Source organism: Diadema antillarum, unplaced genomic scaffold (assembly GCF_040938485.1).
Source record: "Diadema antillarum isolate AM-2024a unplaced genomic scaffold, OU_Dant_1.0 scf00000022, whole genome shotgun sequence".
In the NCBI taxonomy this organism is placed as follows: Eukaryota; Metazoa; Echinodermata; class Echinoidea; order Diadematoida; family Diadematidae; genus Diadema; species Diadema antillarum.
Window position 1 is genome coordinate 4,630,981 of NW_027270911.1, and position 16,473 is coordinate 4,647,453.

A 16,473-nucleotide genomic window follows, 5' to 3' on the forward strand; every position below is an offset into this window, starting at 1 on the left:
TTTGACGTTCAGAAATGAATAACAATGATAATGAACTTCGTACGACGATGAGATAAATGTCGGATGTTTGCTTTTACTTTCGAAAGTAAATAGCCATAACATTCGGCTCCAGAAGATTGCTGAAATAAATGTCAGATGATTGTTTTTACGTTCAGAAGTGAATAGCAGTAATATTCTTCCTCATACGATGCTAAATAAATGTCGGATGTTTGCTCTTAAATTTCGAAATGAATAACAGTTAACATTTAGCTGCGTTTGATGGTAAAGTTAATGTTTGATATTTGCTTTGACGTTCAGAAATGAATAACAATAGTATTCAACTCCGTCCGATGATAAAATAAATGACTGATGTTTGCTTTAATGTTGGAAACTAAATAGCAATAACATTCAGCTCCGGAAGATGCTAAAATATATGTAGAATGATCCCTTTGACGTTCGGAAATGAATAACAATAATATTGAACTCCGTACGATGATGAAATAAATGCCGACTGTTCGCTTTTACGTTCGAAAGTAAATAGCATGTAACATTCGGCTCCGGAAGATGCCAAAATAAATGTCAGATGATTGCTTTTACGTTCGGAAGTGAATAGCAGTAACATTCTGCTCCATAATTAAGATGCTAAAATAAATATCAGACATTTGCTATTTAACATTTCAAAATGAATAACAATAACATTCAGCTGCGTTTGATGGTAAAGTAAATGTCGGATGTCTGCCTTGACGTTCGAATATCAAAAAACAGTATAACATTCGTCTCCTTACGATGCTGAAATATAGTCAGATGATTCATTTCACTTTCGGCAGTGGACACCAATAACATTCGGCTCCTTACGATCATAGAATAGATGTCGGGTGTTTGCTTTTGAATTTGGAGATCGAATAACGGTAATATTCTGCTCCGTACGATGCTAAAATAAGTAACAGATTGTTTCTTTTACATTTGGAAATTGATTAACAATATCAGTCGGCCCAGTTAGATGATAAAATAAAAAACGGATGTTTGCTTTCACGTTCGGAAATGAATAAGGATGATATTCAGCTCCGTAAGATCCTAGAATGAATGTCGGTTGCTTGTTTTTACATTTGAAATGATTAACGGTAACATTTGGCTCCGGAAGGTGTCAAAATACTTGTAAATGATGGATGATTGCTTTCACAATCAGAAATAAATAACGGTAACTTTCGGACCGAACGTAGGACCGATTTAGTTTTGCTTGTTTGGTTTTTTTTTTCGGGCCACCTAAAATACAAATCAATCATTTTGGGGCCACCAAAATAAAAGTTAGTGTGGAGCCCTGGCCTGCATCAATGTGGATAAAGTGTCTTGCTGAAGGGCAAATATCGGGCACACCGCTCCAGCTCTCGGCTCCAGAGTAGACAACATACATTTACATTATACATATGTACGTGTGGTGTAACTTTAAGTCGATTTTTTTCGACTTACGCACAAGTCGAAACTCGCCTTAGTCGATGTGTTTTGCTCAGTCCCGAGAAGATCGACTTATGCGAGTTTAACTGTATTGGTTTTGGGAATTGGCACCGAAGCTATGGCAGGTGCACTCTTATCCCAGCGCATTGCGACACTTTCGTGCGTTGTTAAATTCGCGGTCCAACAGTGATTTGTGAAATTTGCAAAAATTAAACCCTGGCAAAAATAACAGCTTATACAGTGTATTTGTCCGTCTCTCCTTCTCTGTTTCTCTGTCTGTCTGTCTGTCTGTCTTTGACTGCCTATGTCTCATAATTTCAGACTCCCATGCCCTCTTTGCAATCTCTGTTCTCCGCCCGCTTTTTTCTTGTTCCAGGAGTGTGCGATATTCATCTCTGTTATTCATGTGATTAACCACTTTTCTTCTCAGCACCCTTAGCAGTGCTTTGTGTTCAATCATTAATGAAAAGTCATGTTAACCCGGGGTACCTCGGGCATACCGGACCTGGGTAATGCAACAGCGCTCTTGTGAAGTTTGTGAAATGTGCCCCGATGGAACACGTAGGATATTTTGCAACTTCCAGCCGATACCCCATAGATTATTCATGGCCTTGGAGTGAATTTTTCATAACCGATATTCTCCAGGAGGAACACTTTAAGTCGGGTTAGGTGCTCTCTGCACCCACTTCATGAGATAATCGCGTACAAGTAGAATAGTGAGCTGTTAATATGACTTGGTCTTGCATCAATTAATGTTGCTGCTTGAACAGTATCCCCCGGGTCCATTGATTCCTGCTCAAGTTCCAAGTAGGTTCAGTGATCTTATAACCCCAACCTGGCATGTCGAGAGTGGAAGGGTCGGTGTTAGATTAACAATTCAACAAGAAAAGAAAAAAATATACATATACATGTATAAGAGTGCAGAAAAGCTGCCTCTGGCAGATCCTGTTATGTGCAACTGGTTTCCTCGGAATCTTTTTTTTTGGGGGGGGGGGGGTTCTTTTGTTTCATTTTGTTCATATAGCGTGGGAACATGTGTATTAGATACGATCTCTCATATTAAAACCATTTAGTATCAAATTCATAGTTTATTTCTCAGCCATATTGTATGATGTCCTTTCGCTTTACACAGATGAGTTATTCTTCATAAGATCAATAATGTTACTGAAAAAGAGATATTAAGGAAGAGTATATGTCATTCATTAAAAGTGCTATAACAAATCAGTAAAAAAAAAAGAATGTGGGGAAATTTGCCTGAAATTTGTCTGAAAATAACACATTTTTAGATTGTTGAGGTGTGAATTTTCTTCAATTTGTCTCCCTCTACAAATGAAATTTGTAAGATCGCAACTGCTGATCTATGATTTAACAAACATGTCAGAAAAAGGCACCATGGGACTCAAACCTGTCATCTACTGCTCGAGTCTCGTTATTCCTTTCCCCCCGACATATTAGATCAGCAGTTATGATCTTTTAAATTTTATATGTAGAGGGAGACAAACTGAAGAAAATTCACATCTCAACCTTCACACCTCTGCTTGACATTCTCTTGCTTTTTAGATTTTGTTTATGATTTTGTGCTTCCATTGTCGGCACGTAATATAATGAGGGTGATTGTGTAATTGAAATTGAGTCGAAACAAGTGTCTGTGATGATGTTCAGGGAATATATTCTCTTCTTTCATGTTTCATATTAGATAACTATTTTGTAGTGATCATTTTGAAGTTATATGAAGAGCTTGTTCGCAAAAACCGATAAGTCCATATTTGCCAAGTGGAGATATTTGCGATTAAAGGTCAAGAAAAATAAAGAGAATAATAAGATTTTTTTTGCTTCTTTTGACCATAACTTAAAAAATGTACCTTTAAATGTAGTGACCAATATATTATTTAAAAGGTATTATTTGTACTTTATGACAGAGACTGTACTTTAAAAATCTTTAAAAATGGACTTATCGTTATTTGTGAACAAACTCTTCATACATGTATATTCCCCCATTAGATATTCAAAATATTCAGTATGGCTGCAGTCGTGACTCATTTGAAATAGACGGAGTGTTGTATGTTTTCGAAATATGATTCTAGAGCAGTATTCATGAAGAAAGTGAGTATACATGTATTCTTCCTAGACTGGTAAGATACAAGTAACTTTGATTTATAGTATGTATTACATCTTTTGCGTGTTTTCCAAGGCAGTTGCCACTGCGAGTTTCTCCCAATTTTGCCCATTTCCCGTGGTAACTAAGTGTGTGCATGCAATCCACAGAGACACCATGAGTAATTCATGTGATTAAACTGCTGAATTATGGTAATAGCCACAATTTATGAAACTTCCTATAAGATGTCCATGCATGTGGCTTGTTCCTATGATGCCAGTCAGCAAGTGCATTCAATATTCTGTGTGTACCTTAACACCGGTAATCAATCGGATACCAAAACAAACAAACAGAAAACACCTCCATGAAAACAAAACAGGCTTCCTCAAGAAGTTTAGGAGGGTTGTTCGATTGAATGGCAGCGGATGCATCCGGGGCAAGTTTCTGCCGTAGAGATAGACACGAACGAAGAAGGTAAAATGAATGGGCCATCAAGGGCCATTTGGATCAATAGCAGGCATGAATTTGAATGCATTTGTAAACCGATCTATTGTCGCAGCGAAGCTGCGTGAGTAAACAGGATACATCTATGCGTCTGTTTTTAATCTGCAGAAACCTCCTGTGCAGTACTCTCAGTCTTCCTTGTAATTGCATGGAGAAAGCACTCTCTTGTGATCAAGATTAAAAAAGACACAAACAAAAAGGAAGAATTCTTGTTGAATTGGGAGCGTCCTTCTCCGCCCGGTGGAATTTAGTTACACTTTTCCTTTTAGCTGTCTGCCTGAGGGGATATCTGCATAATGATGCTCCCCTGATATGTTTTTCTTTCATGTTACACTCCCCCCTCCCCACGCTTTTGTTTTCTCAGAACTTAAGCTGTTATTGGGCGTGGCATTAATCACAATAATACCTCAGAGACACTCTGAAAAGCTTCCTTTGTCATTTCTTACCTGGATGGTAATATGTGGCATCTAATGCATCAGACCTATTTCCTTTTATTTCTTTACTGAAACTTTCCTTTTCATCTATTCTTCTGCCGTTGTGGGAGTAGACAGGTTGTGTTGCAACAAAGGAATAACTACTGTTTTTTCAGTAAATGCATCTACAGTACTTTTAATACCTCATCCATCACTGACATTCTATTTTATGTTGAAATTTTCGATTCTTTCTTTTCCCCACTCACTCTGATTTGATATTGTGGTGTTGTGGTTTATCAAGAGATGTGGTTGTATTAGCACTAAATTGCACTCTTTTACTTGCTGGAAAACCTCAAAGACATGCTAAGTGATGTTTTTTGTGAAAGGCACTTTCTGTATGAGATTACAAAATACCTTTTTACCTCCGCCAAGGGAGGAGGTTATGTTTTCATCAGCATTAGTTTATTTGTTGGTTGGTTTGTCCGTGTGCAAAATAACTCGAAAAGTTGTTCAAGGATTTGGATGAAACTTGCAGGAAAGGTTTAGAATGGCACAAGAAACAGATAATTGAATCTTGGCAGTGATTCAGGAATTTTTATGGATTTTATTGAGGATTTCCAATATTTTTGGGCAGGCAGGGTCAGTGAACTTGGGAGTTCAAGCTGCGCATTTTTTGAGGTTTGCATACACGCACTGAAGTGCATGCTCTAGTTTCAGCTAGGGCGAGGGTGCGCCGCGCAGCTGGAAGTTGATGACATAACAAAAGACTTCTGTATTGAGAAATGGGGCGATTTTCAGCATGCATCGGATGGTAGGAATCACTGATCTCTATGGAAGAACAAGATCAGTGGTGGAAACGAGCTGCATACCAGAGGTCTGCGCTCTCGAGGGCTTTTTACGCTTGTAAATTTTTGCTGAGTCCCGTACCAACGGTGGGGCTAAGGGGGGGCCTTAGCTCCACCGTTGGTATGGGACTATCCTTAGCCCACTTTCTGTTTACACTTGTTTTTGCCAAAGTGGGCTAGCCCCACCGATAATCCCGTACTATCTGGCCCTGCAATATAGCAGGGTTAGTACCGCAATTGCGGTGCCAAGCAAGTGAGTGTAAACAGAACGAAAAAATAATCCTGGGCTAAGCGACGGAGACGAAGTCCGACCCTCACTGACCAATCAGAAACGAGGTAATCAAGTGCTGCCGGTGCGTGCGTGTACGTGTACAGTACAGAGCGTAATCATGAATATTCATGTGGTTTGGAAAGTACCGGACTAAGAAATACGAGTGTAAAAAGGTCAATTTTCCATTTAGCCCCGGACAAGAGCTTAGTACGGGACTAATTGGTGAGTGTAAAAAGCTGAAAAAATTGGTACGGGACTAGCAATAGTCCTGGGTCAGAGAAAGTACGGGGTTAAGAAACACAAGTGTAAAAAGGGCTGTAGAGTCCTTCTCTATTCTATGGCATGAAAGCAGCTTTGCTTTTTTTCCTATTTTTATTGGGGGAGTTACTAGTGAAGTCTCACATTATCCACTCTTATTAATCACAAAGAGAAACAGAAACACTTGTTCATGAAATATTTGTTTCATAAAAGACAAAAAAAATGCCGTCAAGCTTTCATGTGAGACAATTTAAACTAATAAGTTTTAAAAGCTTATATATATATATATATACTTATCATAAAGAGTTTGAATGCAGAAACAATTTAACTTGATTTTCAAAGTGTTCTTGGTCTATTAAAGTAAAAAGGTATACTGTATGATTATTATGTGACCCTGCATCACAAAACCAACAAAAAGTCGCCAGACATAGATTTTTTAGTTAAGAGCAGATTCTGAAAGAGCAGTCTTTCAGCTTTAAAGTGATGTATAACTCAATTCAAATGGACTATCCTAACCTATCCTAAAATTGGAAAGAAAGTACACACTCCGGAAAAGTGTGAACCCAGAAAACTGAGACTCTGAAGTACAGTGTCTATTCAAGTGCTTATGATCTTTACCAAGCCGTGCAAGTTGTATGATGGATTAGACAAAAATACGATGTAAGCCAGAGGAGCAACAACAATGAAGGGATTATTAGATTAAGCTGAAATTGAGCATGCTTTATTAACATGTTCTGTCTATGATTACTGTCAATTTTCAAAGCAGTAGTATCATCCTTTCTACAGTCATGAGAGTTGAAAGTGAAGAGTATGTACAGGGATTTTAAGAAATAAAAAGGGGACTCTGTAAGACACACCTAATTACACTATTCTACTAAAAAGTGTTAGAGAAAACCGGCTAAAAACACGTCAATTTCCTGTCTTGTTTTACAAATTTGTATGTCCCCATACCTTAGCGTAATGTAGAAGAAGACTTGCTCTTTCAGAAAATATGAAAAACTCCAGATTGGCTAATTTCACCTATTTTCAGTCCTCGCAGAAAATCAGTGTGTGCGACTTTTCTTTGTGGTGCACGGTCACATGTACAAGTAGGGTCTCAGTCATGTGCTCTTTAATTTTGTAGTGATAGGAAGAAAGCCTCTGACAACCAGACCGGTCATCATCAAATAGAGCAAGATAGAATCTTTTCAGTGATACTGCACCTGCTATATAACAACAACAACAACAACAAAATGTTTTTGAAAATATTGAAATCATCACATACAGTATATTCTAATTATTTCCTTTGTTTTTTCTTCAGCAGATTCAATCTCAAATATCTTCTTCATATGTAATATATACACATATATATACTGTACGAGCTGAAATTTTCACGTACAGATATTTTCGCGAATTGTTACTTGGAGGACATTTTCACATGTTGTTAATTTCACAGTTGCGAGGGTCTAACTGAACGTAGTTATTTGCGCGTTGTTATTTTCGCGTGCTGTTATTTTCGCAGTTCAAAGGTGATTCGCGAAATTCGCGAAAATAAAACCAACGCGAAAAATTTCAGCTCGTACATGTAGGTGACAATTTCAAGATTTTGTGTGGAAAGCTGGTCTGTCAACACTACCTCCTCTATGAGTAGCTAATGGACCTGACTATGGGCTCTCTGTGTCTGGGAGAGAGGCACAATACGCTCGAATTGCTCCACGATATGCATCACCTCTGCCAAGGGCAAGAGGAAGAAGGGCTGCCACGGCAACAGGTGCATGCCTCCAGCAAGGGTTGGATGGCATGGATAGTGGGGAGGGGTTTTCTCCCCCATCTCTCTCAGGGGGGTGAGGGGGGAGAGGGGTGGGGGGCTCTTTGCTGGGCTGACAGTGATTTTGATGTTGCCTTTCCATCCATCATGGAATGAGAAATGCACTGTATGAGAGCAAGCGAAGGAGAGAGAGAGAGAGAGAGGGAGAGCTAGTAGTAGTGCACACGGTGTATCGTCAAGGTTTTGCTGGTGCTTCTTTCTTTTTCTCGTTCTAGCTCGCTGTCTTTCTCTTTTTATCTCTGAAAGTGGAAAAAAAAACACTCAGAGAATTCAATTAGTGATGAGATGAATTTTGCTCCATACTTCCTCATCTTGTTTGTATCAAATATAATGTATTCAACTCTGAATTCTACTTTCAATCTTTTTCTGGAGGATAGAAAATGGCTAATGATGGAACTGGTATTATAAATACATTAAATCTACACTACTGAAAAACAGAAATGTCAAAAATTGTCCAACTTGAGACCAAAATAGTTACCTTATTCTTCTTTATTGTGTTCCCAAATTACCGATCGGGGATAAACGTCACAACTTTGTTATTTTCTGCAAGTAAACTAAACAGTTGTACCGTGTGTGATCAGAGCAGGTCTTCAGTGACAGAGAAGTTCTTCTTCTAGCTTATGAAAATACTAGCATGAATGATTAATATAAGAATAAAAGAGGAACACACAGCAGAATTTTTCAGCCCTGTCAGTGATTCCCATTTCCTTTTTTGACAGTGGGTAGAAAGATAATTTGAATATCAGTATCCTTTAAGTACTGTCATTTTGTAGAGTGTAGTGTTTGTATCAGCCCTTTCCCATGAACACACTCAGGAAAAGTGTGAACTGAGAAAAGAGGCTCTGAAGTACAGTGTGTATTCAAGCGCTTAATCTTTACCAAGCCATGCTGCCTGTGCGATGAATGGGATAAAAAACAGGAAGTAAACCACCGCAGTAACAACAATGAAGGGATTATCAAATTGAACTGAAATTAAGCATGCCTTATTACCATACTTTGTGCATAATTAATGGCAACTGTCAAAGCAATAGCGTCATCCTTTCAAAAGTTATTAAGAGTTGAAAGTGAAGAGTGTGTACAAGGTTTCTCAGAAATGGAAATTGGACTCTAAAGACACATCTAATCACAATATTCTACCAAAAATGTTCGAGATAAACTGCTAAAAAACACACTTTCCTGACCATTTTATGATCCCAAATTTTAACATAATGTAGAAGAAGACTTGCTCTTTCAGAAAATATGAAAAAGTCAAGATCGGCTAGGTTGACCCATTTTACCTATTTTCAGTCCTCACGCAAAATCAGTGTGTGCGACTTTTTGTTCGTTTTGTGATGCACGGTCACATATGCAATGCTATAAGTTGGTAATTCTATATTCAGTATTCAAAGCTTTGCTTGACATACTTTGTATGTTCACAGAGGTTGATAGATTTTTACCTTCATCTATTTCTGTCTCTGATTGTCAGATATGCCGTGCTGTGCCCAGTACAGCGCCGACAAGCGTTGGTACCGGGCTCTGATCGTCAGTGTGGTCCGTAAAGAGATCATCATGTGTCACGTGCAGTTTGTGGACTACGGAACGGTGGAATGGCTGTCACTCAACAGGTGGGTCTGGCATTTTCACTGAACAGTTTGGAATGGCCACGATGGAAGAGGGGTGGATGAAGGGATAGTTGAAAGCTGCGAGGAGTTCTTAGATGGAGAGAATGAAGAAGTGATGAATGAGTGGTAGAAGGAATGGTTGGGAAAAAAATGTAATGAAGTTAAAGGAGAGATAGGCCTATACTGTAAACATCAATATCTTCGCGTTATTAATTTTTCACACTGAGCCGCTCAAAAACATATTTGTGGGCTCCGGACTTCGCACTGCACACTGTCAGCCCATTCAAAATGTGCAGAGAAAATTCTGAAAACAATTTTTGGGGTTTTAGAATTTGCACTACCAAAAATAGTGTGAAATACGCAAAAATTGGCGTACTACAAAAATGTACATAATTACAGTATTGACAGAAGCACATAGAGTTGATAGATGACTGTTGAAAGGGTTCTGTGATGGATAACTGACAAGTGAAAGTGAGATTGAGCCTATGATAATGTTTTTGTTTTGTTTTCAATTTCTGAAAATGGCTAATAATGTCAACTAAATAAAGATTATGGAAAGAATTGAATATATATTATAGGGAGTAGAAAGCTTATTGACATCAGTGATAGATTGATGGATGGGTGGGTGGATGATGGATTTCTGGATTGATTGATGGATGGATGGATGAATGGATTGATTGATTGATTGATTGAGGGATGGTGGATTGCTGGATGGATGGATGGATGGATGGATGGATGGATGGATTGATGGATTGATCGATTGATTGACAAATGAATTGATATGAAGTGATAGCAAGGCTGTTTCAACTGGTTCAGCAGCACCTGTGGAAGATTTAAGCACTGGCATGATGGCATGACCAATTGGACTAATGTATATACTGAGAAATTTATGTCAATAAACATGGAATCAACTGGAAAGCCTGTTATAATCCATTTATACTTCAAGCAAAGAAAGTGTATTGCGTTTCACATACTACATTATGTGGCCTTGTCGCCCATCAAGCTCATTACTTATTTTCACAGGTGTATTTTGTGATTGGATTCTGTCGACATATCAAGCTCTTACTGTAATTGATTTTTCTTTTGACCTTATTTCATCATCTACATCTTCTCTTTGAACATGTAACAGTTTCCCTGCCATTTTTTACCTCCCACTCAATTTTGGTTTGTTTGCTTTTGTTTTTGTGTTTGTGTGTGTGTGTGTGTTGTGTTTGTGTGTATGTGTGTATGTTTATACACATTGTAGATGGCTGATGTTCTATTCTCTGCAGTTCTTGTAGAGTTAAAGTCCAGATACCTTCCAAAGTTTCTCCTTTGTCTTAATATTGATTGTGTGTAACATGTATCTGACTCATTCCCTTACCCTGCCTCTCTTTTCTTTCCCACCCTCTATTTCTTTCCTTCTTTTTGGTAGAAAATAGTTGATGGCCCCATACAGCAGGATTTCTCTCTTTTTATTTTTCTCAGATTGCATCTTCCGTTTCTCAAGTGGTCTTTCTCATTTTTGTAAAATATTTGTTGTTTAAAAAAAAAGTAGGATCACCTCTTTTACCATCCCATTGTTTCCAGTCAGAAAGAATTCAACACTCTGAGTCTCTGTATTGCTTCCTGCAATGATCATGATCGAGTCGATATTTCCCTAATGCTAATGGCTTTCTCTACCATTATACCCCACCCTCATTTGGTATATGACAATGCATTAATCTTGGATATGTTGCTTGAGTGCAAGTGAAAAAGGAAAAGAGTATAAAACCTGATATCACCACTTATTTCTGATTTTCGGTCAAGTCCATTAGGAAGGTAGTCACGCTGCCGTCATTTATAAAATATTCAGATTTGAAACATGTGAAGAGAAATAAAATGGACGAGATGGGGAAATCGCCTGTGTCATGGCACGTACCAACCGAAATGTCAATGACCTTCCCCTTTGTGCAAACATTTTCAATCTCTTTGAGAAACAGTTTTTAATCTGAATGTGCAATGTTTCATATTCTGCACACTCAGTGAGTATAGGACCTCTGTTTTGGAAATGTGACTGTACCAAGACCAACTGTCAAAAATGTCACTGGCTATGCATAATCTTCAGCTATTAAAAGCCAAGTGAGAGAGTGGTCACGTTCAGATACATGTATGGAAAGTTCAGCGTTGAATGCTAAAAAACAGGAGTGGAAACTGAGGAAGGAAATGGCTAGAACGTGCCTGAAAGGGACGTTGGCTTTCAAATTCCTTCATTTTTTTATTAAAAGTCTCTTTCTGTTCTGACATTTTAATGTCCGGATAAGAAATGAAGTTCAGTGCAATTTCATGCAATTTTGTGAGTTGGCCCTGCGTTTAATGAATGTTAAAGCAGAATTTGTTATACATGTCCAATTTTCCAGTAGATTTTCATCCAGCACCTTGTCGCAAGCCTCAAGGCCAAACATTACATTTCAGATATGTGTGGTTTTTTAATCTTTGTTAGAGATACACACTATTTAATATTATACAAATATATAATATGAGTATATAATATACAAATCTTTGATGAGTTGGATTAGCTTAGCAATGAAGATTTTTATTTGTGGGGGGAAACAGCCGTAATTCCGGAATCACTGACCAAAAGCCTGATTTCTATGACATTTTTGTGATCAAACCAACTGGTGACTTATGAGCTGATAAGATAGGGGTGAGAAATGTGACTTGTGGTGCCGAGGGGGTGAAAAAATCTATTTTTTGCAGCATGAAATTTTCATGAATTGGAGCTGACAACCTTTTTTTGAGGCATGAACATTTTGTGAACTGCTGCTGGCATTCAATGCATATAGTGTAGACAAGAACTTTCGTGTACATTTTAATTTTGCGAATCTTGGCTCTCACAAAATTTGCACAATTAAAATGCACACAAAGATTTGTTTTTATTGCAATACTGTACAGTCAGAAACTTTTTGAAAATTTCGCAAGGAGCAAAGATTTGCAAAAGTAAAATGCATACAGAAGTTTTGTCTACACAATGTATTTAATGTCAGTTGCCAATTTCATGCTCTTCAACGGATCGACCGATTTCCTCAAACTTTCACTGATGTGTTCTACTAATATTGCTGCATCCTCTCAATTCTTATGATGGTGGATTTGTCCTTTAAACTGTGATATCAGCCATTGGTGGTTGGAGTGTGCGTGGCTACAGCCTCCTGCTAAGATTCAAGCCTGTTTCTTTGGCTTCCCAGGTGGTTGGCCGGTCCATTTCCGGCGAAAGAACGGCGTTGACAATGAAAGTGTTTTGCCCTGGGAACTTTGTGGTGCCGCATTAATATTGAGTTTGGTTCACAGCTTTTGGGATTGTGATATCAAATTAATGGTTTTAAAGCATTTCTGTATATTATGTATGTGTATATATATTTGTATGTGTGTGTGTTTTTGTGTGCTTGTTTGTTGTTGTTTGTCTTGTTTTGTATATATTTGTGATTTGTTTTAAAGAGGAGTTTGCTGAAATGAGATATGTTTGATGGCTGTTCATACCAAGCCACATCTATTTTGGGTAACATGTAGACTGAATAGAATAAAAGAAATTTAGATAAAACAAACCAGTTGTACAGAACTATGTAACATTCCATGGACTAATTGCAGAGAAAGGTTCAGTGAGTGCTTGTACATGTGTAAGGTGTATTAAGATACATACGTTGTGTACATACATTAATGTCACCACAGCACATTTGTATGTTTATTTAAAAAGAAGGAAGTTGTGTCAACAAAGTGTTGTTCACAAAGACTTACTCAGTTTCAAATGCACTTTTATGTTGGGCTTTTGTTTTTACTTGTAAACCTTTCAACTTGCCTTACGTCACCATTTTGTCTTTTTATCATAATTATTCTTTTGTACAGTTATGACCAAAAAAAAAACCTTGGGAAATTTGAGCTTTATATGATGTTGTGTTAAAGCTTTCCAAACTATAATTTTATCACAAATTTGTAATGTTATACAAGATATGCATATTGTGTTTGGGTCTTTCTCACTCTCTCTCTCTCTCTCTGTATGTTATACAGGTCTGTAGGAATGTTTTTGTCTATATTTTCACCTGTGTGATGTGACTCCAATGCTGTATTCTCACTTCAACGACCCTACATAGCGGCTGCCGTCCTTTAATGTTGCGAGGGGTTCGTAATTTGTAACAGGACACTCTGCACGGCGTCATTAATGTGGCCGTAACTTACTCAGTGTCACCGGCAGAGAGTCTAGTCATCTTACATAATGAAATTGTCTCGAGAGACGAAATCGGCAATATCCTTGGACTGATTACAACACACTTCTGGAATGGCAATGAAGCAAGGTGTGATTCCACCGTGAATTGCAATCTTTTCTTTTTCAACGTTTTTGTCCACAGTGGGCAGTTAATGAGTGCACATGAGTATCATAGTTTGGATTTGTTTGGTTTGACTGCCGGCCTTCGGTATGCAGATGATCGTTTCTTCTTGATTCCTATAACTCTAGAACAACACGAGACAAGAATTCTTGGAGGTGGGTTATTAAACGAAACCAAATTCAGCATACTCTTTGTGGTCATTAGGGCGGAGATCAGAAGATCAAGATCAGAACCACAATTTTGTGTGTGTGTGTGTGTGAAGTGATAATTTTCCTTTTGTATAATTGTTCTTAATCTTATGAAAAAGAACAAAAGCTCTGCATATAAAAACAGAGAATCAAAAATTTCTACTCTACCAATGCAACAATACAGTGTAAAACGAAAGAAAATGAATAATAATGAATAATTAGATGAGTAAATAAATAAATAGATCTCTCCGTGTCTACAGCTACAGCTACAGCTGCATTGCTACATATTTACAAAACATTTTAGTTTCCCTGAGAGAGTAAAACTAAACACAACCCAGTTGTCAATGTCCTAAGCTAATTATATGGACCATTTCTTGTAATGCAATGAGAGCTTATTCCCATTTTTGCTGTAATCTTATATTCAACTGACTTTTTGGAATTAACAAATAGTGAAGTAATAATCTTGAGGCTGAAAACAAACTTAAATCACACTCGGCCAGACCAAAAAGCCACAAGTGGCCACATGTAGTCCTGCAGGAAAAAAGAACTGTCAAGATATAATCCCTGTTGGAAAAAAAAATGATGAAAATTCAAAAATTCCCCTTTAGGACTTCAGTTTAATTCTATATTTTCTCCCATTTTCTTATTCTACTGGTGCCCTTTTCAGGACTTAACTTTTAATTATTACTTTCTCTCTTTCCCACAGATTTCTCCCCTGCAGCAATCCTTTCTAGCATCCACTCACCCCCGCCTTTTCACTTTCTTAGCTATTGTTCCTCATTTTCTTTTCTTTCTCTTACACTATAGTCTCTTCTTCTTCAACTTAGCTCTTTCCTTCATGTTTTATTTCCTTTTCTCAAATTGATTCCATGTTTCATAGTCCGTATCACTCACCAACTTTGTTTCTCCCCCTTTGTTTCATCAAACATCTGTCGTACCTCACTTCTCTCTCTCTTATCTCCATGCTTTTCCAACCTTCAACTTCTCCTTCACCCCCTCCCTTCTATTTTATATTTCTCCCCACAACGATTTTCAAACCTTTAAGCTAATTCTCACTTTCATCTTCCTCACAACTCTCTCAGTCTGTCCCCTGTTTTCCCGTCTCCACTCATGTGACTTAGAATTCCAGCTCACTGCTGCTCCTCAATTGTTACTCTCTAAAAAAATCGAGTGAAAATATTCACTCTTAAAGGAGTGAATTAAAAGAAGAGTGAATTTAGAGTGAATTTTGAGTGAAAATGTTCATTTTTACTCATTTTGGAGTGACCTCAAGGATCACTCGAAGTTTTTGGAGTGATCCCTGAGGTCGCTCTAAAACGAGTGAAAATGAACATTTTCACTCAAAATTCACTCCAATTTCACTCTAAATTCACTCTTTTTTTGTATTCACTCTTTTTGGAGTGAATATTTTCACTCGATTTTTTTTAGAGAGTACTGTTCACCTTCCCAGCACTCTCCCCATGGTGCTACCCTCCTCAACCCTCCTCTTTGTAAGCCTCTTCTTCTGCAAGGCAATGGTGTCTGCAAGAACTATGTATGTACACATGGTGTTCAGCAAACTCTCCTCCACATAGTCTTCGCTGTTTTTTAAACGCTATATTTATATCAAATTTTCATTTTTATCATTATTCCTGTAATTCTTTTCCTGAAGGCTGTCGATAACTTTCAGACAGAGTTTATATTTTCTACAAATATCTGATGAAAAAGAAATGATTCATCCCCATGCAAATCATCAAAATAATGTCCCTTCTAAATGTTGGTATGAAGGTGATGTTCAGTTTATCTGAGTCCAGATGAAAGCTTGGCCACTGTACTACAGTCAATTTGATGATTGGATTCAGTGTATCCATGCCCTTTGTTATTTTTCTTCCACGTACATGTAGAAGTCTTCATTGTAACGATGATCAGGCAGCAGCCATTGCTAGCATAAAACAAATTTTCAAATCAGTAGGATATCTGGGATATCTGGGATCCATATCATGAAGTCATCACATAAAAGTCTTTATATAAATCTCATTATGGCCAAAGTTGCTCGTACATAGAGAGACTTTCAAATCCATTTCAAGACATCTCTCATGAATGTGTCTTATGAGTAAAACGTCTCTCATAAGACTCTCATAAAATGGACCTCTGATGCCATTTTCATGAAGTCATCACGTACAAGTCTTAAAATAAATGTCAGAATTGCCAAAGTCGCTCATATGAAAGACTTTTTCTAATCCACCTCATGAAGTCTTTCATAAGTTTGTCTTAAATGAGCAAAAAGTCTCTCATATGACTTTCAAGAAATGGACCTCTGATGACGTTTCATGAAGTCATTACATGAATAAAGTCTATACATAAATCTCATTATGGCCAAAGTTGCTCATACTTAGAGCTATATAGAGAGAGACTTTCAAATCCATTTCATAAAGTCTCATAAGTGTGTCTTATGAGTAAAAAAGTCTCTCATAATTTTGTCTTTTGAGTAAAAAAAAAGTCTTTAGTAAGACTTTCATGAAACAGACCCCTGGTGAGGATTCTGGAAGTCTCTCCCGATTGCCTTGACTTCGCTCCCTTCGTGGCCAAACTCTTCTTGTCCCGATGGTGCAGGCGAGTTTTTATATCGTCCAATGCACCGTGCAATATTCTGAGCCTTTGCGCCCGAATAATCGGAGTGAGCTGAGGAGGAACGATTGGCCAGTCAGCCAGCGACATTGCCCCCTTCCTCACCCCTCCAGCCC

At 37.8% G+C, this 16,473-nt stretch overlaps 1 protein-coding gene across 1 annotated transcript in view; it reads left to right on the plus strand.

Annotated features, from left to right (window-relative positions):
* LOC139731721 (RING finger protein 17-like) overlaps positions 1 to 16,473 on the plus strand; it is a 165,849-nt gene that overhangs the window by 100,490 nt on the left and 48,886 nt on the right. Inside the window, exon 34 of the mRNA XM_071642603.1 lies at positions 9,090 to 9,228. Within this exon, the coding sequence (XP_071498704.1) occupies positions 9,090 to 9,228 (139 nt within the window). The remainder of the gene's footprint in view (positions 1 to 9,089; positions 9,229 to 16,473) is intronic.